At 48.3% G+C, this 25021-nt stretch overlaps 2 protein-coding genes and 1 long non-coding RNA gene across 4 annotated transcripts; 1 reads left to right on the top strand and 2 right to left on the bottom strand.

The window, feature by feature from the left end:
- Positions 1 to 1129: 1129 nt before the first annotated feature.
- Positions 1130 to 14144, bottom strand: HOXC9 (homeobox C9). Of its 2 annotated transcripts, none has more exons than XM_002195933.5 (2): positions 3838 to 4581; positions 1130 to 1910 (listed from the first exon to the last, which is right to left on the bottom strand). In XM_002195933.5, the coding sequence occupies exons 1-2, from the start codon at positions 4367 to 4369 to the stop codon at positions 1666 to 1668; spliced, it is 777 nt and encodes a 258-aa protein (XP_002195969.1). In that variant the 5' UTR covers positions 4370 to 4581; the 3' UTR covers positions 1130 to 1665. The 2 variants fall into 2 exon arrangements, 1 of the variants encoding a protein (XP_002195969.1); XR_012052227.1 differs by lacking the exon at positions 3838 to 4581 and adding an exon at positions 13769 to 14144 and having other exon boundaries at positions 1821 to 1910.
- LOC140680851 (uncharacterized) lies at positions 8318 to 10907 on the top strand. The gene is made up of 2 exons (XR_012052233.1): positions 8318 to 8883; positions 10390 to 10907. It is a non-coding gene; the product is annotated as an uncharacterized lncRNA (long non-coding RNA).
- Positions 14145 to 15892: 1748 nt separating the features above from the next.
- HOXC10 (homeobox C10) lies at positions 15893 to 23216 on the bottom strand. Its single transcript, XM_030259509.4, has 2 exons — positions 22456 to 23216; positions 15893 to 16362 (listed from the first exon to the last, which is right to left on the bottom strand). The coding sequence occupies exons 1-2, from the start codon at positions 23132 to 23134 to the stop codon at positions 16085 to 16087; spliced, it is 957 nt and encodes a 318-aa protein (XP_030115369.4). The 5' UTR covers positions 23135 to 23216; the 3' UTR covers positions 15893 to 16084.
- Positions 23217 to 25021: the final 1805 nt, after the last annotated feature.

The raw sequence follows: 25021 nt of genomic DNA on the forward strand, positions 1-25021 counted from the left end.
ACAGCGAAAAAAAAAACCCCAAAAACCTCAGAAGCAGGGAAATATTAAAGAGCGATATTTTAGCGGATCAGCAGGAATAATCGCTTCCAGATTTTTTTTTCTTTTTTTGGAGTGGGGGGGGGATAAGGCGGGTGGGATTTGGGGGAAAAACGGGACGAGGGCGACGAACGGTCTGGTCCTAATTAGGGGAAGGCAAGGCTCATTTAATTAAAGAAAGGCACCTCGAGAGCCGCGTTTTTCTGATTAAACTCCGCTCGCTGCTCGTTTTTCTGCCCTTCCCGCAGCCGGGGCGGGAGGAGGGGCCGGGACGGACCCGGATTTTCCTCCCCCGGCCTTTTTTTGTCACCTTTCTGAGCCTCCCCCCAATTTAAAAAAAAAAAAAAATCATTTCCCCCACCCGCAGCAAAAAATAAAAGGGGGGGGGGTCGCGGATTTTTTTTTTTTTTTTGGCCTTTCCGCCCCAAAAATTGGCGATTTCTCGATGTCTTTTCCCTCCCCCCCTCTCCTTGTCCTCACCCCGGATATTTAATTTGATTTTTTAATTATTTCCCCCCCTCATTTCCAGCTCTGGATCAGCGGCCGCCTGTGCCAAGCTCCTCCATTCATCCACAGCTTTTTTTTTTTTTTTTTTTCCTTTTTTTTTTCCTCTTTTTTTTTTTTTTCTTTCCCGAGCACATCCTTCGATCGCCCGCGGCCATAAATTAGCACAATTAATTATCGCAATCTCCAAATTGATGGCGCGCAGATCCCTTACCTCAGCGCTTTTTACCGCCGCGTTTGGGGCGCGGAAAATGCAGGGGGGGGAAAGAAAAAAAAATTAAAATTAAAAAAACCTCTCGGGGATGCTCGGGCCGAGCCCCGGGGCTGCTTTTAAAGAAAAAGACACCTCCAAGGCCGATTTTTTTTTTCCGTTTTGTTGTTTTCGGGTGTTTTTTGTTGTTTTGTTTTTTTTTTAAGGTATATTTACAGAGCTGCTCTACAATAGGCAACAGAACAAATATTACAGAACGGGTCTGAGACGAGAATAAAATACACAAAATCGGTACAGCAGAAACGTTCAACACCGTGACAAAACATCAGCATCGGGAGCCACCATTCCCTCCAGTCCTTTTTTTTGTGTTTTTCCTCCTTTTTCCTCCTTTTTCCTCCTTTTTCCTCCTTTTTCCTCCTTTTTTTTAATCCTTTTTTTTTTTTTTTTTTTTTACAAAATATTCACGCGGGATTAAAAAAAAAAATCAGCAAAAAAATCAAAATACTGGATGAAGTCTTAATTTAGGACATAAAATATAATAATAATAAAAAACAGCAAAATAAAAATTCAAGTACTTCTCGTGCCGCTTTTGCTGAGGGCAGAGCAAGGCGGAAGAAAGGAAGAGAAAACCTAAAACCCTCCCCCGGGCACATTTCATTAATTTTTTTCTGGTTTTCGTCGCATTTTAGAAAAGCCTCGAGTCCCCAAACCTCTACCGCTAAACATTCATCTGCACATTCAAAGTCAGAAACATTTCACCCCTTTTTTTTTATTATTATTTCCCCTTTTCCCCCCTTTTATTTTCCCTGTTTTTTCCCCCCTCTGTTTCTTTTTCCCTCTCCACCCTCGTTTCTCTCCGCCAAACTTTTTTTTATTTTTTTAAATTTATTATTTTAATTTTTTTATTATTATTATTATTGCTGATCCTTATCGCTTTTCTCTTTATTCATTTTCTTCATTTTCATTCGCCTGTTCTGAAACCAGATTTTGACCTGGCGTTCCGTGAGGTTCAGCACCCGCGCCACTTCGTACCTCCGGTCCCGCGTGAGGTACATATTGAATAAAAACTCTTTTTCCAGTTCCAGGGTCTGATATTTTGTGTAAGGGCATCGTTTCTTCCTCGTGGAGCGCGCGTGAATCCAATTTGCCACGGGGTTGTCTGAGAAAGAAGATTTATTTTTATATATCTATTTTTTTTTAATTTTTTGAATATTTTAAAATAATTTTTTGTATTTTTTTTTGGTGGGGGGAAATCAATGTACAAAATTGGCCTTTTTTAAAATTATTATTATTAATTTCTCCCTCCCCCCTCCACGCCCTACAGCCAGAACCTGTTTAATTAGCAGCTCTTACCTAAATATTTTAAGTGACCTTCACAAGGGTTTAATCTGTTTATTTTGGAGGGGGTCACTTCCTTTTCTCCTTTCTCTGCCGTTCTCACTTTTTTTTTTTTAAACTTTAATAAAAATAAAAATATCTATAACAATAATACTAATAAAAAATAAAAAATAAAAGCGGCGCGCCGGGTTTAAAATAATAATAATAATAATAATAATAATAATAACGATGCACATGGCTGCTGCTGCTGCTGCTGGCGGTAATCGAGGAACAAGTCATAAAAAGTCAAAATTCCCACCATTTCATAGGCCCATAAACTGTTTTTACAACCTCAGCTCGCCAAGACTTTCCCCAGAAGCTCTCCCGGACCTGCAAAGCCGCCTCGGCTTTTTTAATATCTCCGGCATGACACGCGGGGTGTCGCGAAAATCGCTTTTTTTTTTGTTATTCTCGGGTTATTTTGGGCTTTTTTGCCGTTTTTCATTTGTTTTTTTAAGGGGGTTTTCACGCCGCGGGTGCGGGGCCGCAGCTTTTCCCCCCCGGCCACGTTTTTGGGGTGGTTTGGGGTGTTTTGGGCAGCCCGGGGAGGTTTTTGCAGCCCAAATTTCCCACCCGGGTGGCACCGGCCCGCCTGGCACGGGCAGAGTCAAATGCCCCAAAAGCGCCTCAAATCCCCCAAAAGCGCCCCAAATCCCCCAAAAGCGCCCCAAATCCCCCAAAAGCGCCCCCAGAGCGCCCCAAAAGCGTCCCCGGCTGCCCTCGGCCGGGTTTTTGGGGCGATTCCAGGCGATTTTCGCTCTCTCAGCAGCGGCCGTTACCTGCTCGCTGCCCCTGGGAAAATTCGGGGTTTTGCTGATTCCCGCCTTGGGTTTTGGGTTTTTTTGGGGGGTTTTGGGTTTTTTTTTTTAAGTTCTCCCTCCCTCCTCAGCAGCTCCTGCGCTCGCCGCCTCCTGCCCCTCAGCTGGCCCTAAAATCCCGGTTTTTCTCCTCATTCCTGCCTTGCCCCCCTCGCCAGGCTTCACCTTTCCCTTCATTCCCACGTGGAGGATTCTTTTTTTTTTGGGGGGGGGGGATAATTCAGGAATAACCGCGCCCGGAGCTTTTATTGATTTTTCCAGGAGGTAAAGGGGCGCCTCTGCGTTCACCCCGAGATGTTCCCTTCCCCTCCCTAAAAGAAATGAAAAAACAAACCCCAAAATCCACCCCCACATCCGCACGCTCGCTCCCGGGCATCCCCAAACTCTTCCTTGTTCCTGGAAAGTGGGAATGAATTTTTGGGAGCCAGAGGCGCTTCTCCCTCCGCTTCACTCTCCCCTCTCGCACACGCACGCTCTTCCTCTACAATTATTAATTATTATTATTATTATTATTATTATTATTATTATTATTGTTATTGTTGGTTTAATTTTAAATTGGAGGGGGGATCGAAGCAGCCCCGTCAGCGGAGTAATTAAAAAAAACAGACAAAAAAAAAAAAGAAAAAAAAAAGAAAAAAAAAAGAAAAAAAGGGGAAAATGTAGAAGAATAAAAGGGGGATTAAAAAATTAAAAAAAAAAACTGAAAGAGCCCAAAACAAAGTGGACTCGCCGAAACCCCCAGAACCTTCCTGCGGCTCTGGAGTTTTAGGGTCGCGCTCTGTCCCTCTCCTCTCTCTCTCTCTCTCTCTCTAAGGTAATTTCATTTTATTGAGTGGGTCCTGGAAGCCGTAATGCCTTCCGCGGTCGTAAACAAGAATGACTTGGACTTACTGGGGTCTAATTCGTGCTTTTCTTCTTTGTGTTTGCCGGCGGCGATGGCCTCGGACTCGGGGGAGGACGGGATGTTCTGCGCCGCTCGCTCCCGCAGCTCCCCGGGAGCCGCGTACACGAAATCCGCGTAGGCGCGGCCGTCGGCGGGGCCGCACTCCGCCCTGCGCGGAGCCGCGAACGCGTCCGCCTTGAGGCCGTAGGGCCGAGCCCCGAAGGCGGGGAAGGACACGGCTCCGGCCAGCGGCTCCAGCCAGGTCCGCACGTACCTGGGCTCGGCCTGCGGCGCGTAGGGCCCCGCGGGGTGCGGGTGCGGGTACCCCACCGAGGGCTGCGAGGGCACGGGCGCCCACGAGGTGGTGAACACGGCGGGTTTGGGGGCGAAACTGCACGAGGGGAAGTCGGCGCAGTCCGGCACCAGTCCTGCGGGGCGAGCGGCGCCGGGGCCGGCGAAGCGCGGGGCCAGCAGCTCCTCGTTGTCGGGGCCGATCAGCGAGTCCACGTAGTAGTTGCTGATGGGGCCCGAAGCCGACATGGTTCGCTCGCCCCCTCTTTTACATTCATCGGATTATTGTATGAAGTGTATGTGTACTTTTTATCTGCTCATAGAACAATCAGGGCAGGTAATTATTTTTTCAGCCGTTCCCACCGCGCCATTGGCTGCCGGCCTCACGTGATTGTATTTACCCAAAAATATCGCCCGGATCAATCCGCAGGGCTTTTTTTTTTTTTTTTCTTTTTTTTTTTTTTTCCTTTTCCCCCCCTCTCCTACCCTCTTTTTTTTTTTTTCCCTTTCTCTCTCTCTTTTTTTTTTTTTTTTTTTTTTTTTTTTGGTAATCTAATAACGCCACCCGGCTTTTCCTTAAAAAAAAAAAAAAATTAAAAAAAAGCGGCTGGAAACGGGGGCGGAGATGGGCAGGAGGAGGAGGAGGAGGAGGAGGAGGAGGAGGAGGAGGATGCTCGGCTCGGCGGCCGGGGATGCTCAGCCCCGCGGGCTGGGAGGGGGGAGATTCCGCCCGAGGCTGCGAGCGAGAGGCAGAGAAGGTGGAAGGTAATTGTGGAAGGTGGCCCAGGAACTATTTCTCGACGCAATTTATCTCTGTCCCCTCTCCCCGCGCGGCTCCGGGGGGATTAAAGCGAATTTCGGGGAGGTGGGACCCCCGCCCGCAGCCGCGGAGGGGAGCGCAGAGCGGGGGAAGAGGAGCTCGGAGCCGAAAATGGGGGAAAAAAGCGGCTTTTGTCATCTTTGGCAGCGCTGTCTCCTCGCCAGGGCTGCTCAGGGATCCGCTCCGAGCCAGGAGCTTCTCCAGCAGCCAGAAAATAAAATTATGGATCATTCCGGACGGCTTTACCAAAAAAAAAAAAAAAAATAAAGAGGAAGGGCTATATAATAACAATAACAATATAATAATAAACCCTCTCCTCCACACCCCCTCAAAAAAAAAATTAAAAATAAAAAATCTAAAAAGGGGGAAAGCTGAGTTTTCGCAAGGCAGAGGCTGCGGTGTTGGGCGAGGAGGAGCCGGGGATGTTTTTTATGTCCTTCAATAAAATTTTTACGAGGATCATTTGATTGTTCATAAATGTGTCGTTCATTAAATAAAAGCGCAGGACGGAGTTTGCAGCTCGGGGAGCTCGGGGGGGGACGGAGGAAGCAGCAACGCGTGCTGGGCACATGAGCTTTCTATTTTTATTTTTGCCTTTTTAAATCGTTTTTTTCTTTTTTTTTCTTCCTTTTTTTTTTTTTTTTTATGACGCCTGGGAATTTTTGGGGTTGTTATTTTTTCTTTTGTTTGTTTTATTTTCTTTTTCTGGGTTTTGTGGGTTTTTTTGTTGGGGTTTTTTTTTTTTTTTCCTCTCCACCAGAGGAGTCGGAAGCGTTCAAAAATGCTTGGCTGCGTTTTGAGGGAATAACCTTGCTTTTGTAAGGAAAGACAGGTAGGTGAGGAGCTCCCGCCCAGCGCAGTCTCAAAAAAAAAAAAGGGACTCGGGCAATTTCTTTGGAAGCAAAATAAAATAAAATAAAATCCCTTAAAAATTATATCTCATCATTTTATTAAAAAAAAAAAAGCTCTGATAAAAAAAAAAAAAAAAGAAGAATTTTATGCGTTCTGCATCTCCTCGGGTTTCCTAAAGCTGGGAGGGAAATGGGGAAATTTGGGGAGGAGAGTGAAAAATGAGGAGCGGGGGGGGTGTCCCCAATGTCACTGCTGAGAGCGGCTCCGCTCCAGCCCCACACCCCCAAAACCCCCCGATTTTCACCCATTTTCCCCCAGTCTGGGCTGCGCGAGGGACGCGAGCAGCAGGAGAAGAGGGCTGAGGAAAATCGAGGGGCAGGGACGGGGGGAAAAAAAGCCCAAAATGAGCCCAAAATGAGGAAAATCCGCCCCCCAACCCCTCCAAATCCTCCCCAGCGCAAACCCCACACCTCACCCCGCGGAAAACCCCAAAAAAATAAAGGAATGGATGCCCCAGAGCTGCTGGGGAAAACGGGATTTTCAGCTAAAACCACGAATTTCTGCGGGGAAACTCCGGATTTTCTGCCCCAAAAAATCCTCGCCTCGCTGCCCCCCACCCGAATTTCTCCCCGGCTGCGTTCTGAGGCTGCTGCGAGCCCTAAAAAAGGAAAATATTCCAGAGGGTCCGGGCGTCCTCCTTGGCCTTCCCCGAGCCCGATTTTCCCGTTAATCCCCGGCCTCCACTCGCCGGGATTTTTATCTCGGCGAGGAGTTGAACAAAAATCGAAACATCCTCGTTTTTCTCCTATTTCCCCCGTTTTCCGAGCGGAGAGGAGCGTTGGGGGGCGAAACCCGGCTGGGATTTCCCCATTTCAGGGGGAGATTTTGAGGAGGAATCCTGACAAAAGCGGCTCGGGGAGGGCAGAGAGGGGAGAGGAAGGAGAAGGAGCAGAGGGGGAAGCGAACCCCGGAGCGGGATCGGGAGCTGCGGGAGGGAAAAAACGGGAATTCCGCCGGGAAAAGCAGGAATTCCGCCGGGAAAAGCGGGAATTCCGCCGGGAAAAGCGGGGATCCCGCCGGGAAAAGCGGGAATTCCGCCGGGAATAGCGCCGGGGAGGGATCCGAGCCGGGCTCGGGGCGGATTTCGGAGCCCGGCGCGGCCAGGCAAGGTCACGGGATGGAGCCGGTGTCACACAAAGGCGCCGATTCCCGGGATTTCCACGTGGAAAAATCCGGGATTTGTTCACCCCCTCCCTCCCTCCCCCGGAGTGGGGTGGGGAAGGGTTTTTTTTTTAATAAAAATCCCCCCGGAGGTCTCGGCGGAGCGCGGATGCGGAGGAGGGAGCGGCACAAAGCGGGGACGGGGACGCTTCACCTTAAAGCCTGGGCTTGGAGGCTGGGGACGCGGGTTTGGGGCGAAAAACGGCGATTTTGGGGTTAAAAACAGGCGAAAGGCTCGTTTTGGGGCTAAAAAACCGCGTTTTAAGGCAGAGTTTTGCCCCCCAGATCCCACACCACGATGGGGAACCCCATAAAATTCACCGCAGTGGGAACCCCCCCAAGAAAATAAAATCCCTATAAAGTCCTTATAAAATCCCTATAAAATCCTTATAAAATCCCTATAAAATCTATATTAAATCCCTATAAAATCTGGGGGTTTTTTCCCCGAAAGGAGGGGAAAACATCGCCCTGGGAGGGGGCGAAGTTCTGGGGGGAGCCCCAGGAATATTCCGCTTTCCCGGCTGGAATTCCGGCTTTGGGATTCCACGGTTTTGGGGGATATTCCTGGGAATTGAGGGGGAAACTGGCGAATCCCGGATCCTTCCCTGCTCTGGAATCCGCGGGGGGGAGAAAAAGAAAACTCCGACAGCGCCGAGCGAGCTCAGCTCAGGGTTTGGAGATTTATTATTTCCTGGCGGAGATAAAAAATTCGAATATAAAATAATAACAATAAATAATGGTAATAATAATAATAAAAATAAATAGGAAGGAGAGCAGAGGTGCGGTTACGGGAATTTCAGCCTTGGTCTGAGCCCCGTCTTGGCCACTTCTGGCACCTTTTTGGAGCTCAGATCCTGCCCTGGTGCCTCAAAAATTTTTCCCGAGCCGGAATCTTCCCTCTCGCTTCCAAATTTTCTGCCTCTGCTCTGAGAAATGCTGCCCGGATTGGGAGGAACGGGGACAAAAATACAACCCCAAGAAAAATAAATTAAAAATAAATAGAATAAAATTTTAAAAATAATAAAAAAAGGGCAGAAGGTGGAAGACAGGAAAATAAAAGGAATAAACCCGCTCGTGGCCAGCCTGCCGCTGCTTTTGGGGGATTTTTTGCCTTTTTAGCTATTTTTGGGATTTAAAAAAAAATCACCTTTTTTGCAGAGGCAGCCGCAGCCGTCCCGGATTTGGGGAAGGTTCAGAGATTTTCCCTTTTCCCGGGGGGGTCCCCAAACCCCTCGGGATCCCCGGGGGGCTCCGGGGAAGGGGGAACTGCGAGGGGGGGAGGGACAAAATTCCCAAATCCCAAATGCCCAAATTCCCAAATCCCTGCGCGGAGCCGCGGTTCAATTCCCACAGTCAAGGTCGGGTTTTCCCCGAAATCCGGATTTTCCCCCAAATCGGCGCTCGGGGAGGGCGGATCTGCCTGCTCAGCCCCAGGGCCGCCTTGCCAACCTTCACCCCGAATAAAATTCCCTTTTCCTGCCTCTCTTTGTCCCTTTTCCTCCCTTCCTCTCCTCTCCTCCTGCCCAAGTTCTCGCTCGCTCCCTTTTGTTCCTCCTCCTCCTCTCCTTTCCTTAAAAAAAAACCCAAAAAAAAGGGGAAAAATCGCCCGCAATGCACCAGAGGCTGCGGAATATTTGATTATCCCGGGATTGTCTCTTGGAGTGAAGAAATGCGGGTGGAAAAAAATCAATTTCGGGCCATCCGCGGATCTGGCGCTGCCTTTCCCTCCCGGCTTAAAACCCTTCGGAAAAACAAAACGACAAAAATAAAGGGGGAAAAAAAACCAAAACCAAAATCACATTTATTCCACGGAAAAGCTTCCCCGGGACAACAATTCCCCGCTGGAAACCGCCGCGGAAACGCCACGGAGGTACCGAAATCCCCCGTTTTCCCGGGAAAATTCCGCTGCGGGGGTTTTTTACCTGCTCGGGTGCCTCTCCCCCCTCTGGCGTCCCCCCCGTGTCCGAATTCCTCCAGCGCTGGAGCTACCGCGGGCGCGCAATAAATTCCGAGCCGCAATTAAAGCTCCCAACCATCGCTTTAAGCGCGTCCTGCTCTGTTCCCCCCCAAAAAAAAACCCCAAAAACCCCAAATTTCAAATCTCCGCTCTGCTGATATTCCCCAACACCCACCCGCGCTCAGAGGCGGAAAATCCGCGTTTTTCTCCTCAGCGAAGCTGAGGATTTAAATTTTTTTTGTTTTGTTTTGTTTTTGTTTTAGGGGGTGCGGCGCGCGCGGCGGGTCAAGAGAAGGGTTGGGGGGGGAGGAGGAAATAAAAAATAAAATTACAAACCCCACAAAGAGGAAAAAAAAATAAATAAAACAAATAAACGAAAAGACGAGCGGAGAACAAGCCTGAACCCAGAGAGGCGAGGCCAACAGCGCCTGGAGAAACATTTTTGGGCTCTTTCCGCCGCCGCGTTTATTCATTTATTAGGTTTGTGCCAGACAGGCTGTAATTAGCATAGATAACCACGGGCGCGAGTTGTGTCTGCGCCACCCCATTGTCTGCGCCCCCCCGGCCCCAAAGGTGTTGGGGCAGCGCCCGGTGCCCTCGGAGGAGACAAAACAGCCCCAAAAAAAGCGGCGGGGGAGGGCGGGGGAAGGGCGGAGGCGGCGGCTGCTGGATTCCAGCCCGGCAGCTCCGGCCTGCTCCGTGCGCGCCGCTTGCCGCCCCGAAAAATGGGGGTTTAGGGGTTTTTGGGGTTTTTTTGGGGGTGTTTTTAGGGTTTTTTCGGGGTTTTTTTCTGGTTTTTTTTAAAGGGGTTTTAAGGGGTTTCTTTGGGTTGTTTTAGGGATTTAAAATGGGTTTTTTTGGAGGTTGATTTAGGGGTTTTTAAATTTTTTTAAAGGGCTTTTTTTAGGGTTTTATAATGATTTTTCCCTTTTTTTGTTTGTTTGTTTGTGGGTTTTTTTTTGTTTTGCTTTTGGGGTTTTTTTGCGCTTTTGAGGAAAATTTTTTAGGGTTTTTTTAAGGTTTTTTTAAATGGCTTTTTCTCTCCCTACGGGATTTGTCGCATCCCCACAGATTCGTCCCATCCCTCGCCGGTACCTGCGCGGATCCTGCGCGGGTCCCTCCGCCCGCAGCCTTTGGCCGATTCCTGCGTTTTTCCCACCATTCCCCAGCCCCTTTTTCCGCCTCTTTTCCCTCTTTTCCTGCTCCTCTCTCCGCAAAGACCTTGAGGGGCTTTTTCCCACCCCAAATCCCCCCCCTGGATGAACCGGAATTGATTCAATCCCTCCCAAAATAAAGCCCAAAAATCCACAAAATTCACCAGCGCGACCTCTCCGCGTCCAGGCGCCTTTTCAAGCTGTTTTTTTCCTCGTTTTGGGGCTGTTTTTTAGGTATTTCTTCTTTTTTTTATCTCCCTGAAAGGAGAAAATGCAGCCCGGGGCGATGCTCGCCCGCACAGAAATTTGGGATTTGGAATTCCACCTGCCGGGAGCGGAGCGATCCAGGAAAAGCGGCCGGGAAAAATCACCCAAAATCGGAATTATCGCCGAAATTTGACCCTGAGAAAGAGGAATTAACGCGGAGAACGGAGCCAAAATTAAGCAAATACTAGAAAATCCACGGAGAACAGCGTGGGGTCCCTGCGAGCACTCCTGGTTTCCATAAAAAATCGGCGCATCCCAGGAAAATCTCGGAGCCATAAATTCCCCCCGCGCCCCTCCGCCGCTCTAATTTCATAATTAAAAACCAGTGGGGGAGATTTTAACTTTTTATGGCTTTTCTGGGGTCGGGGTTGCTGAGCGTATTTTAAATTTCACTGGTTTGTTTTGTTCTGTTTTGGTTTTAATTTATTTATTTTTTTATTATTCCTCTCTTACTCTCTCTCTCTCCAGGGGTGGCTCGGAAATAAAAAATCAATCTTAATATGCAGAGAATAGAAATTGGTTTGTCTGGTTCACGCTGTTCGGAGGAAAAAGGGGGAGAAATCTGCAGATTGTTAATCCCGAGAAGGCGAAACTCATCATAAATGTAATGAATCCTTTAAATCATTCAATTATCACAGCACTAATATCAAATAATTATGGTTAAACCTACCAGAAATCAACCTTGTTCCTGTTGAGATATTAATTTTAACCAGCGTGAGGTCGTTTTTTTTTTCTTCTTTTTTTCTCTTTTTTTTTTTTTTTCCGCTTCTTTTGCCCTTTCAGCGACTTTTAAATTCCGGTTTTTTGCCCCCAGGATGACGAAAATACCCCAAACCAGCAAAATCAGCGACACTCCGCGCTTTAAACCGAGCATTTTTAACACCAAACAGAGCATAAAAAGCAGATATTCAATAATTCATTCATTTTATTCTCCTTTGGGCCACAGTCCCCAGCCCCAGCCCCCGTTTGAGGGGAAAAAATCGCGATTTTTGCCATCGAAATCAACTCCAGCCGCACCAAGCTCGCCCTCAGGCTCTCGAGTGAGAAACCAAAATTGGGGAAAACACCGAAAAATCACAACCCAGCAGCCAAAACAACAGCAAAAATTCACAATTCCGGCCGAACCTCGACCTGCCCGCAGCGAAAATCCCAAATATTCCGAGTTTTGCCTCAATTCCAACCTGCGCCTCTCAGGCTCACCCCGACTCCGGCACAATCCGCATTTTTGGGATGTCAAGACACACAAATCCCCCAAAACCAGCAGGAAAAGGCTCCCAAAATTCCCAGTTTTCAACTCCGAAATTCACTTTCTCCTCTTGGCGTTTCCAGACCACGCCGATTCCTCTTTCCCCACGATTTTCACCTCGTTTCACTCCCCAAATTTCCTTTTTTTTTTTTTTCTTTTTTTTTTTTTTGGCATTCAAACGCTGGCACAACTTCCCCAACTTTCCCAGCGCGTTTTAAGGGGGAAAAAGGGGGAAATTCACTTTTTTCCCCCTCTGCTCGTGCAATATAAACGCTTGGTTTCCTCCAGCCCCAATTCCTGTGGTTTTTTGGGGTTTTTTTCCCGTGTTTTTATTCCAGAGGATTTAATTCCTGAATTCCCAATCCAGGCTCCACAGAACAGTTGGAAATCCAGATTAAACCATGCAAAAAATGGTAAATTATAAATTTAATCCCTGACTGGAGGCACCGGCAGCAGGAGGAGTTGAAACCCCCAAAATTCTGCTTTTTTCCCCCCTTTTTCACCTGCGGGTTTTGGGCTTTTTTAGGGGATTATCAGCAAAAGGGGGCGCGAGGGGCGCTCTCAGCACAGACCCCCAAAAACCAGCGCTCCCCACACCCCCTCCTCAGCCAAATCCCCCAAAAATTCCCCAAATCGCCTTCTCAGCTCAAAAAATGATTTTTTTTAAATTTAGGATTTCAAAAGCCGCCACGGGGGAGGGAGGAAAAGGGAAGGGAATTTAAATTTTTGATTTTTAAAAAATTATTTCTAGTAATTTCGGTTTTTTCTCTCATTTTTTAAAGGCATCACCCCGCGCTGGGGCTCTGCCAATCATCGCTGATAATTTGGGGTGGAAAAGCGCAAAAAGCGCTACTTTTGTCCTCATCATCCCAGCAACAAAAGGGGGAAAATCGGGGCCAAAAAAAAAACAAATAAAAAGGGGCCAAAAAAAAAAAATAAAGGGGGGGGCCAAAAATCAAAGAAAAAAAGGGGCAAAAAATAAAATAAAAAGAGGACAAAACATCAAAGAAAAAAGGGGCAAAAATCAAAGAAAAAGGGGCAAAAAAATCAAAGAAAAAGGGCAAAAATCCCCGCGAGGGGCGCGCTGGGGGGTCGGCGCAGGTTTGGGTGGCGGTCCCCATCAGGACGGGGAATTTGGGGTGGGATTTTGGGTTTTTTTGTATATATATATATTTTTTAGGGCGCCCGGCGGAGCTGCGGGTGCTGCCCTTGATGAAGACGAACTGACGTAATTAAGGCAGTTTCTTGTTGCCGAGCCTAAAGCCCATCCCAACAACATGAAACTACCTAAACCACAGATCAGCTGCGCTGGCATCCACGCGATTTCTGTCAGAACGGGCGGAAAAGGGCAAAAAAAAAAACAACAAACCCGGCCAGAGGAAGAGGAGGGAGGGGAAACGGGGCTGGGAGGAAGGTGGGGGAAAAAAGGGGAAAAAATGAGAGGAAGGGAGGAAATTCGCCCCCTTTGTTGCTGGTCTCCCTTCGCCCCCCTCGCGCCTCTCTCTGCCCGAAATTCGCAGCTCGGGAAACGCTCGGAAATGCCAAAATGAATAAAAATAAACCCGAAGCGGCATTTTCAATGCGTCAGTCTCCAGCGCAAATGGATTCAGTCGCTGGCGCGGCGGCGATTTTGGGGGGAATCGGCTCGGAAATCGGCTCGGAAATGCGGAATTCTCGCATTGCCGCCTCCCCACCTCCCCCCGCTCAAATCGCGCGGATCCAGCCCAAAACCGCGGCCCGAGAGCCCCCGAGAGCAGCGGGACCCAAACCCGCGCTGGGCTCCGCGCCCCGCGCAGCACCGCGCCTCCAAATCCTCCAAATCCTCCAAATCCTCCAAATCCCGCGGTTCGCCCCGAAATTGCCGCAATTGCCGCAATCCCCGCGCAGCCTCCGCGGCTCCTCCGCGCCGCCAAGTTCGCAGGGAAGGGAGGTTTGGGAAGAAAAACCGGGAATTCCGCGCGGAAATCCCGCTGGCAGGCGCGCAAATCCCCGCCAGGAAAACGCGCGGGGCTGCGGGAAAACCCGAGCGCGGAGGGAGGAAAAAAACCCACAACAACAACAATAATAATAATAACAATAACTGCGATAATAGAAATAAAATCCGCGCAGAGATGGGAATCTCCGCTCTTACCTTGCGGCCGCCATCCCCAATCGCGGTTTTTGGGGTGTAATCCCGGGGCAGCTCCCCCCAAAAATGGAAAAAGCCGCGCGGAGGGAGTTGCGCATCCCAAGGTCGCCGCGCCGGCTCTGCCTCCCTTCCCTCCCGCACCGTCACCTTTAAATGCATCTTTTACTGCTGCGGCACATTATATTTGCAGATCATAAAATCCACCTCCAGCGCTCGCCGAGACTGTCCTGACATTACTGTTTTATGACCTTGACTTATTGTGGTCACCTGGATAATATTTAAATCAACGTTACGGGGCTCGCGCTCGCATTAAAATCCCCCCGCCAGGAGAGGCTCTGGAAGCCTTAAAAGGATGAGTCTTGAGGAGGGGAAATAAAAAAAAAAATCTTATATATAGAGGTGGTGGTGGAGGTGGGGGGGGGAGGTGGGGAAGAAATGGTTCTTCGCCCCCCCCCCGCCAAAAAAAAAAAAAAGGGAAAAATATAAATAAATAAATTTTTTTTTTTTTTTTTACATTTTTAAGGAACCCACTCGTCCACGGTTCTGTGAAATTTATTTTGGCTCCGTAAAGGAAGATACATGCACAGGATAACACATACAGGATATACTTAAATACCACAGCCACGAGAAATTGACTTTTTTCCTCCTTTTCTTTCCCACCCCCCCCAATAATCAGATCACCCAATCCTCTGATTTTTTAATATTTTTTTCCTTTCCTCCCCCCCCCCCCTCCACCCCATTTTTTCCCTTCTCCATTCTCCTTAAATATTTTATTTTATTTTATTTTAAGGATGGCACCGCTTTCCTGGGAGGAGCTGCACAACTGCGGGCGGGAGATGTCCCCACTGCAACTCGAATTTACACACACCCATACGAAATCCGTCTTTTTTCTCCTTTTTTTGTTGCCTTTTTTCGCCGTTTTTATTGTACAATAGCCAAGCTACGCTAGGATTTGGGGGGGAAGGAAAAAAAAAATCCAAAACCAACAAACTTTGGGAGGCATTTATTCCCTCCTAAACATAAAAACCACACCTGGGGAAAAGTCCTTCTGCTTTGTGCTGCGCGGAAATAACTTAAATACTTGATAAGGTCGGGATTTTGTAATTTTTTTTTTTTTTTTTTTTTTTTTTTTTTTTTTGCGACTGTCTTATTTTCCACCTTTTATTTCCCCTCCGAGAAACTGCGGGGTGCAAAATCCCCTCGTGGCGCTCAGAGCGCAAAAACCACTCGAGGTCCTTTTGTTTTATTTGATTTTTTCGCCGTTTCGGCGTGTCGGGTTTTTGCGGGCGCGAGTAAAACGAACCAAAAAAAAAAAAAACCTAACAAAACCACCCCAAAATAAAATAATAAAATAAAATAAAATAGAAACCCAATGAAATAAAAGAACAAAATAAAACAACGAAATGAAATTAAATGAAATAATGAAATGGTGAAGTGAAATAATGCAAGGAAATTATGAAATGAGATGATGAAATGAAATGAGATAATGAAATGAAAAAAATGAAATGAGAAAATGAAATAACATAAAATAATAAAATAAAATAACAAAATGAAATTATAAGATGGAATAATAAAATAAAAGGATAAAGGAAATTATAAAAGAAGAAAATAAAGTAAAATAAGATAAAATAAAATAAAAAGAAGGTAAAAAAAATAAAATAAAGTAAAGTAAAATAAAATAAGATAAAATAAAATATAAAGAAGGTAAATAAAATAAAATAAAATAAAATAAAATAAAATAAAATAAAATAAAATAAAATAAAATAAAATAAAATAAAATAAAATAAAATTAAATGAAATAAAATAAAATAAAATAAAATAAAATAAAATAAAATAAAATGAAATAAAATAAAATAAAATAAAATCATGAAGAAAAATGTAAAATAAAATAATAAAATAAAATAGTAGAATGAAATAATAAAATGAAATAATAAAATAATAAAATAAAACAATAAAATAAAACCAGAAAATAATAACAGAAAATAATAACAAAATAGAATAATAAAATAAAATAATAAAATCAAATAATAAAATAACGAAATAAAAGAATAAAATAAGGAAATAAAAGAATAAAATAAAATAATAAAATAATAAAATAACGAAATAAAAGAATAAAATAACGAAATAAAAGAATAAAATAATGAATTAAAATAATAAAATAAAATAATAAAATAACAATAAAATACGGATTAAACAACCAAAAAAAAACCCCAAAAATTAAAAAAAAAACCAAAAAAACCCAGAAAAGCCCCAAAACGCCCAGAGAGGAGGGGAAGGCCGGCGGTTTCCCACGGCGGCAGCCGGCGCGGCCCGCGGCGCTCAGCTGAAGCTGAAGCCGGCGCTGAGTTCGCGGATCCGGTTCTCCCGGTTCATCTTCTTGAGCTTCATGCGGCGGTTCTGGAACCAGATCTTGACCTGGCGGTCGGTGAGCGCGATGCTGCGGCTGATCTCCAGGCGGCGCTCGCGGGTCAGGTACATGTTGAACAGGAACTCCTTCTCCAGCTCCAGCGTCTGGTGCTTGGTGTAGGGGCAGCGCTTCTTGCGCCCGCTGCGCGCCGTCAGCCACGTCCCCCCCGCGCCCTCCGCCTTGGCCTCGTCTGCCAAAGAAACGGCGCCGCTCAGCCCCGGTCCGACCCGGTCTGTCCCGGTCCGACCCGCTCAGTCAGCCCCGCTCAGCCCCGCTCAGCCCCGGTCAGTCAGCCCCGCTCAGCCCCGGCCAGCCCCGCTCAGCCCCGGTCAGCCCCGGTCCGTCCCGGTCCGCCCCGGTCCGTCCCGGTCCGTCCCGGTCCGACCCGGTCCGTCCCGGTTAGCCCCGGTCTGCCCCGGTCAGTCAGCCCTGGTCAGTCATCCAGCCCCGGTCCGCCCCGGTCAGTCCCGGTCCGCCCCGGTCTGCCCCGGTCCGCCCCGGTCCGTCCCGGTCCGGCCCGGTCCGCCCCGCTCAGTCAGTCCCGCTCAGCCCCGCTCAGCCCCGGTCAGTCATTCAGCCCCGGTCCGTCCCGGTCCGTCCCGCTCAGCCCCGGTCAGCCCCGGTCAGTCATTCAGCCCCGCTCAGCCCCGCTCAGCCCCGCTCAGCCCCGCTCAGTCATTCAGCCCCGGTCCGTCCCGGTCCGCCCCGGTCCGACCCGGTCAGTCAGCCCCGGTCCGTCCCGGTCCGCCCCGCTCAGCCCCGCTCAGCCCCGGTCCGCCCCGGTCAGCCCCGGTCAGCCCCGGTCTGCCCCGGTCAGTCAGTCAGCCCCGGTCAGTCATCCAGCCCCGCTCAGCCCCGCTCAGCCCGGGTCAGCCCCGGTTCGCCCCGCTCAGCCCCGGTCAGTCCCGGTCTGCCCCGGTCAGTCAGCCGCGCTCAGCCCCGCTCAGCCCGGGTCAGCCCCGGTCCGCCCCGGTCCGCCCCGGTCCGCCCCGCTCAGCCCCGGTCCGCCCCGGTCAGCCCGGGTCAGCCCCGGTCCGCCCCGCTCAGCCCGGGTCAGTCATACAGCCCCGCTCAGCCCCGCTCAGCCCGGGTCAGCCCCGGTCCGCCCCGATCAGCCCCGGTCCACCCCGCTCAGCCCCGCTCAGCCCCACTCAGCCCGGGTCAGCCCGCCCGGCCCGGGGCGGCGGGGAGCGCCCGAGGGACAGCACGGGTGAACGGGCGGAAAGTGGGGGTGTGCGGAGGGGAATTGGGGTGTTACTGAGGGAAATTGGGGTTTTCCCCTGAGAGAATGGGGTTGTTGGGGTGTATTCCGAGAGAAAATGGGGTTTTCCTGACAGAAAATGGGGGTGTACGGAGGGAAATTGGGGTGTTACTGAGGGAAATTGGTGTTTTACCGAGGGAAAATGGGGTTTCACTGGCGGAAAATTGGGGTTTGCTGAGAGAAAATGGGGTTGTAGTGAGGGAAATTGGGGTTTTACCGAGGAAAAATGGGGTTTTACTGGCGGAAAATGGGGTTATTGGGGTGTATTCCCAGAGAAAATGGGGTTTTACTGGCGGAAAATGGGGGTTTACGGAGGGAAAATGGGGTGTTACTGACGGAAAATGGGGGTGTATAGAGGGGAATTGGGGTTTTACTGAGGGAAAATGGGGGTGAGCTGAGAGAAAATGGGGGTTTACTGACGGAAAATGGGGTTGTACTGAGGGAAAATGGGGTTTTACTGACAGAAAATGGGGTTTTGTTGACGGAAAATGGGGTTTTACGGAGGGAAATTGGGGTTTTACTGACGGAAAATGGGGGTTTACTGACGGAAAATGGGGTTTTACTGACAGAAAATGGGGTTTTACTGCCAGAAAATGGGGGTTTACTGACGGAAAATGGGGTTGTACTGACGGAAAATGGGGTTGTACTGAGGGAAAATGGGTTTTTTCCCCTGGGAAAATGGATTTTTTTTCCCCTGGGAAAATGGGGTTACTGGGGTGTATTCCGAGAGAAAATGGGGGTTTACTGGCGGAAAATGGGGTTTTCCGAGAGAAAAAAATTATTTTTTCCTGAGAAAATGGGATTTGGGGGCTTTTTCCGAGAGAAAATAGGGTTATATGGGGTTTTACTGACAGAAAATGGGGATTTTCTGAGAGAAAATTGGGGGTTTTCCTGAAAAATGGGGTTTTTTCTTTGAGAAAATTGGGTTATTGGGGTTTCTCCGAGAGAAAATGGTTTTTTTTCCTAGAGAAAATGGGGTTATTGGGTTTTTTTCCCAGAGAAAATGGGGTTATATGAGGGTTATTTTCTGAGAGAAAATGGTGTTATATGGGTTTTTTTTTTTTTTTTTTTTTTTTTTTTTTTTTTTTTCCTGCAGAAAAATCGGGTTTATACAAGGATTTTAATGCATGGAAATAGCGGTTGAATTAAGCCAGAAAATCGGGTTTTAATAAGGGTTTTTTCCCCCAACCAGTGCACCAAAGACAACAGCCGATGTCAGCCCGCCCACCCGGCCCAATCCTTAATTTTTTTTTTTTTTTTTTTTTTCTGAGAGAAAATGGGGTTATTTTTTTATTTTTCCCTGCAGAAAAATCTGGTTGATATAAGGGTTTTGAGACACAGAAATAGGGGTTGAATTAGGCCCGAAGATCGGGTTTAAATAAGGGTTTTTTTTTTTCTGCAAGAAAATCGAGTTTATAGAAGGATTTTAACGCCCGGAAATAGGGGTTGAATAAAGGTCCATTAGGCCCAAAAATCAGGTTTAAACAAGGTTCATTCGGCACGAAAATGGGGTTTCACTAAGGGGTTTCCGGCACGGAAATCGGGGTTAAATAAGGGTTTTTCCGGGCTCAAAAATCAGATTTAAATAAGGTTCACACTGCACGAAAATGGGGTTTAAATAAGATTTTTCCCACATCGATTTTTTCCCGGCTCGGAAGTCGGGGTTAAATAAGGGTTCTTCCCGCCTCGAAAATGGAGTATAAATAAAGGTTTATTCGGCACGAAAATCGGGTTTAAATAATGGCATTTCCGGCTGGAAAGTCGGGTCACAAAAGTGGTTTACTCACCCCCAAAATCGGGTTCAAATAGTGGGTTTTATTCCCTTTGAAAATCGGGTTTAAATAAAGGTTTATTCGGCCCAATAATCGAGTTTAAATAAAGGTTCTCTCGGCCCGAAATCGAGTTTAAATAATGCGTTTTTCCCGGGTCGAAAATCGGGTTTAAATAAGGATTTATTCGGCTCGAAATCGAGTTTAAATAAAGGTTTATTCGGCCCAATAATCGAGTTTAAATAAAGGTTTATTTGGCCCAATAATTGGGGCGGTTCTGGAGGGGTTTTGGGGGAGAAAAATCGGGTTTTGGGGAGATAACACTAGTTTTGGAAACGATAAATCGAGTTTTGGGGAGAAAAATCCGATTTGGAGGATAAAAATCGAGTTTTGGGGAAGATAAGTCCGATTTTTAGTGGAAAAAATGGGTTTTAGAAAGATAAATCGGGTTTGGAGGAGAAAAATGTCAGTTTTGGGAGGGGAATGGGTTTTTGGGGGGAAGAAATGAGTTTGGGGAAGGAAATGGGGTTTTTTGGGGAGGGAAATGGGGTTTTGGGGGAGAAGACGAGTTTGGAGGAGATAAATCAGGGTTTGGGGAGGAAAATGGGGTTTTTGGGGATGCAAATCAGATTTTGGGGGGAAAGAATCGGGTTTAGAGGAGATAAATCAGAGTTTGGGGGAGACAAATCGGGATTTTGGGGAAAAGAATCGCGTTTGGAGCAGATAAATCGGGATTTGGGGGTACATAAATCGGGATTTAGGGGACATAAATCGAATTTTGGGTGCTACAAAAAAAAAAAAAAAGGGGGTTTTTATGGAATAAATCGGTGGCGCCTGCACTGCCCGGACCCCGCAAAGGTCGCGGGGTAAAGATCTCCCGCCTCCCCCGCAGCAATTAAACAAATTAAACAGCGCTAATTAAAATTTCCCTGAGGTCACTGATGAATTTTGGGGTTCCCCAGATCACCCCAAAAAACCCAAATCCTTTCTCGGCGCTTCCTGGGGCACGGGTCTGGGACATTTTTGGGGTGAAATAAATCAATTTTCGCAGCTTTCCCCTTCAGGCTGCGCTTCCAGGGCACAAATTGGGGTAAATCGGGGCAATTTCGGGAAAATGTCGCGGTTCACACGGCCCTAAATAAACACCGGAGGATCCTTGAATTTGGTCATGAGGAGGGAAAATCCGACCGGGAGCTGAGCCCCAATTCTGGGGAAAATCCACGAGAATCGCAGCAAATCCTCGGCCCCGATTTGGGCAAATTCCGTGAAAATTCGGGGTTCGCCCTTCAGGACCTCGAGTGCCCCCAAAGCTTCGGAGTCCCCTCCCCCAACGCTAAAATTCCACCAAAAAAGGGGTTTTTATTTAAAAAAATACAAAAATCGGGGCTCGACAGAACGGAGAATCGCATCTTGGGGAGGTTTGAATGAACTCAAATCGCCCGAATCCGCCCCAAATCGCCTCTGACCGTCCCAAACCGAAATTTCTCAAACAGCGACCCCAAAAAATCTCCAAAATCTGCCCAGCCCGGCGCATCCCCCTCCAATGCAACACTCGGACGGATAAATCCCTTTTTATTTATTTTTTACGTATTTCTTTCCGCCCACAGCGCAAATCCAACCAAAATAAACCTTTTTTTTTTTTTTTTTTTTTTTTTTTTTTTTTGGTTATCTCCCACCAAAACCTCTCCCGGCGCTTTTGTGCAGATTAACTTTGCGGGGTTTTGATAACCTTGACTTTGCTTTTTTCCCCTTTGTTTTGGTGGGGTTTTGTTGGTTTTTTTTTTCCCACCTGTCTGTGTTTTTTTTGTTTTGGTTTGGTTTTTTTTGTGGGGTATAATCGCAGCTCAGCCCTCAAATAAAATAATTTCCCCTCCGGACGCCAAACCAGAAATGCGAATTGTGCAAAATAATGAGGGAGAAAAGAGAATTTTTGGGATTTGCTCCCTCCAAGGCCGATTTGGGTGGGGGAGGAGAGGTTTTTTTGGGGGTCAGGATTTTTTGGGGGGTCCACAGAGCCGAAATTTTGGGATATTTTAATCCCCTCAGCACAGGCAAAGCCAGGCTTAGATCCGAGCGGGATTTTCCTGAGATTTTTTTGGGGTTTTTTCCCCCAGAAAATCCAATCCCATCATTCCCGCTGCCTGAATCCGCCTCTGGATTAGCCCGGTTTGGGGTTAAAAGGGGAATAAACCCCGAATATCCCAAATTTTCAGCCTCTGCAGCGAAAATCCAGCAGCTTTCCGTGCGAGCCTCGCCTCGGGAAAATCCCAAACCCAAAACATCTGCTCGACACAACAGAAACATTTCTCTGCCTCCGCCAACGAGACAAAACAAATCGAAGAAGTTCAATTAAAAAAAGCTTTTTTTCCTCTCCCGGAGCCTCTTCCCAGCCCTGGAAGGAGCCGCAATTCCCGCCTGCAGCTGCCAACTCCGCTCCGCGCTTTTTTATTTTCATTATTTCATTTTAATGCTTTATTATTTTTCCTTTTTTTTTTTTTTGACCGTGAGCCAACGCCAGAGGAAACCAATTCTCGCCCCGCGCGCGGAAATGAAGAATTCCCCTTGAAAAAAGGGCAAAAATCGGGGTTCACCCCCCTGGAAAATCACAACAAGCGCTCCACAAAAGCTCCCCGAGCCCAGGACCCCCCAAATCTCCGCGGTTCCAAAGCAAAGCCCAGAAACTCCGAATTTCCATCCTTTTTCTGCACCAAACACCAAATGTCCATCCATTTTCTGCACCAAACACCAAATTTCCATCCTTTTTCTGCACCGAACACCAAATTTCCATAATTTTTCTGCACCAAACACCAAATTTCCATCCTTTTTCTGCACCAAACACCAGATTTCCATCCTTTTTCTGCACCGAACACCAAATTTCCATCCTTTTTCTGCACCAAACACCAGATTTCCATAATTTTTCTGCACCAAACACCAGATTTCCATCCTTTTTCTGCACCAAACTCAGATTTTCCATCCCTTTTCCACACCCACCGCGCTCTCTGCTCCCCTTTCTCCCTCTAATACCCGAATATACAAATATATATTTTTAAACACCACGATTTGAGGCCGAATATGGAAATTTTTTTTCCCCCATAAAGCATCCTCAATCCGGGATTATTTTAATTTTTAATATTTAATCCAATTTCTGCGGGAGAAGCCGGCGGGGCAGCGAGCGCGTTGCGGGACAAATTTAACTCTTTAATCACCAAAAACTGAGGAAAAAAAACCAAAAAAACGGTGAATGCTCCCCTACCTTTCGCCTCGCTGTCGGAATTATCGGTGCTGGCGGTGTCCGTGCTTTTACTCATCTCCTTTTCCGCCTCGGCCGCGCTCGCTTTGGTTTTTTCCGCTTTGATTTCCCCCTGCGGCTGCTCCGCGCCGGCGTTTTCGGGGCAATTCCGCTGGAATTTGGGGGCAACCCCCTCGGGCGCCTCCAGCCGCTCTCCGCGGCCGCTCCTGCCCTCGAAGGCCGCCTGAAATTCCGGCGGATCGGGGCTTTTCTGCAGCGCGGGGTAGCGGTAGTAGCCGGGCACCGGCACCTCGTGGTCGGCCAGGCAGGGCTCGGCCAGCGGCGCGGGGAACAGCGCGGCCTCGGCCCCGTTTTCGCCGCTTTTCGCCCTTTTTTCCGCCGAGAACATGCAGCAGCCGCCCTCCTCCTTGACGGCGGGGAAGGCGCAGCTCGGCAGCTGCCGCGCAACAGGTTGCTCGATGCGGAAGGCGCCTTTGGGGTCGGCCCAGGTGTCGAGGGGCGCCAGGTACGGGGGGAAGGAGCCCAGGGCGGGCTCGTCGCGCTTCGGGAGCGCCGCGCAGCTCCGCAGCGGAGAGAAATCGCCCGGCTGCGCGAACAGCCCCGCGCCGGCCGCGAAGGGGTCGGGCCGAGGCAGCGGCTCCATCAGGAACGCGTTGGGAGCCGCGCCGTTGGGACATGACATTTTCTCCGGGAGCGCTTGGCGGGAGGAATACTCCAGCCAGGGGCTGACATCTTTTTTTTAGCGAGGGGGGGAAGGAGGAGAGAGAGAGAGAGAGAGAGAGGGAGAGAGAGAGGGGAAAAAAAAATAACAGAGGGAGGGGGGAGGAGAAAAAAAAATTTAAAAATCCTTGCCTTGTAATTACCCACGCATCGCTTTCACCCCCCTCACCACCGCCCCCACCGCCGCGGCCACCCCGCCTCTTTTATTTTTTTTTAATTTTTTTTAAATTTAATTTTTTTTGCTGTTTTTCCCCGTTTTTTTTTTCTCTTTCCATCCTCCCCCCCCTCCACGTGACGCCCAGGCCAATGAGGATTGAAAATGGCCTTGGTGATCCAGACGGCGCGGACGTCACGGGGGTCAAGTTGTCGCCGGCGGCGGCGGCTCCGGTGGAGCAACAGCGACATCTGCCCGTGCCCGCCCGGGCCTCCGCCGGCGCGGAACAAAGCGCGGCCCGCCCGGAGCTCCGCCGGCGCGGAACAAAGCGCGGCCCGCCCGCCCCGCTCCGCGACCCCCGCCCCGCCGGCCGCCCGAAAACCGCGCAAAAATCCTCCATTTCCCACCCATTCCCCAGCCCCGATCCCCCCCTCGGCGCGTTTTTACGGCGGTGATAAACGCGGGGGGATTCGGCGTCAAAAATTAAAATTATTCGTGGGGTTTTTTCCTTTTTTTTGTTGGTTTTGTTTTGGTTTGTCCCCCCCCTCACACACTCCTCTTAATTCTGTCTCGGTGGAAAATCCGCTTTTTGTGAGGGGGGTTTAATGATGGTTTAATGATGGTTTAATTATCGACCCCATCCTCCTCTTCCTCCTTCGCCTTCCTCCCTCGGCCGCTCCTTCCTCCTCCTCCCGATCCCGTTCCGGGTTCGGAGCCGCCGCTCCTCGGCCGAATTTTGGGTTTTATTCCGATTATTTCGGGCTCTGCAGGGGCTGGGGAGGGTTTGGGGGGCGCGCTCGCTTTTGGTCCTTTAGGAAAAAAATCGGGGCGGGGGCTGGGGGAGACAAATTTGGGAACAAAATTCCCGAAAATTCCCAATTTCTCCCGCAGCTCCTTGGAGCAGGTTGGGTTTTTCCCGAGCGGCTTCCCCCGATGGTGGAAAAAAGGGCGAAATCAAAATTTCTTTAATTTGCCTTATTTTCTGTTGTGTATTTTAAATTTTAATTCATTTTTTTCCCCCTTTCCCCTCCGCGCAGCAGCTTCGCCTCCCCTTGCCCTGCCCGAGCAGCTTTTTTTAATTATCCGCTCTCATTCCCGAATGTCTGGAATTTCTGGGATAAAACCGCATCGGGGGGAAGGGGGGGAAAAAATCCCCCCGGAGAGGGGGTAGAAAAGCTCGGATTTGGGAAAAAAAGCCGGAATTTGGAGAGCGTCAAGCGCCGCTGCCTCTTTTGCTCCGGGATTCTCTGGTCCAGCCGAAAACACTCAGAAAAAAACATATTTTTAAAGCAAAACTGTCCGGATTCGGGCGTTTTTTAATTGAATTTAATTTTCATTATTTCCCTGCAGTTTCTAAATTGCGTTTTCATTCTTTTCCCGCAGCGAATTAAGGATTAAAGTTACTTTTTTTTTGTCCCAGATTTTTTCCTTTCTCCTCTTTTTCCGTGGCGAGGTTCCCACCGAGGTCTCCTCAAGTTGGATTTTTTGGGGAATTTTTAATCTCCCAGCGAAAATTTAACATCGAAAACTGCCAGAATTGGAGTTTTTCGCGGTCGCCTCCTACTTTATTTCCTTTATTATTCCGGAATTGGGGTTTTCCAGCGTTGGGGGATTGGGAAAATGTAGAATGAATGGGAAAAAAGTAGGAAATAGGCCGGGAATTTCAAGATCATGATGGGGGATAAAGAGGCGGGT

Source organism: Taeniopygia guttata, chromosome 29 (assembly GCF_048771995.1).
Source record: "Taeniopygia guttata chromosome 29, bTaeGut7.mat, whole genome shotgun sequence".
NCBI classification, from domain to species: Eukaryota; Metazoa; Chordata; class Aves; order Passeriformes; family Estrildidae; genus Taeniopygia; species Taeniopygia guttata.

Coding starts and splice junctions, on each gene's coding strand:
- HOXC10 (XM_030259509.4), bottom strand. CDS start 23,134: ATGTCATGTCCCAACGGCGCGGCTCCCAACGCGTTCCTGATGGAGCCG. Junction 16,363..22,455: donor TTCCGACAGCGAGGCGAAAG/GTAGGGGAGCAT, acceptor TTTCTTTGGCAG/ACGAGGCCAAGGCGGAGGGC.
- HOXC9 (XM_002195933.5), bottom strand. CDS start 4,369: ATGTCGGCTTCGGGCCCCATCAGCAACTACTACGTGGACTCGCTGATC. Junction 1,911..3,837: donor AAAGCACGAATTAGACCCCA/GTAAGTCCAAGT, acceptor CTTCTTTCTCAG/ACAACCCCGTGGCAAATTGG.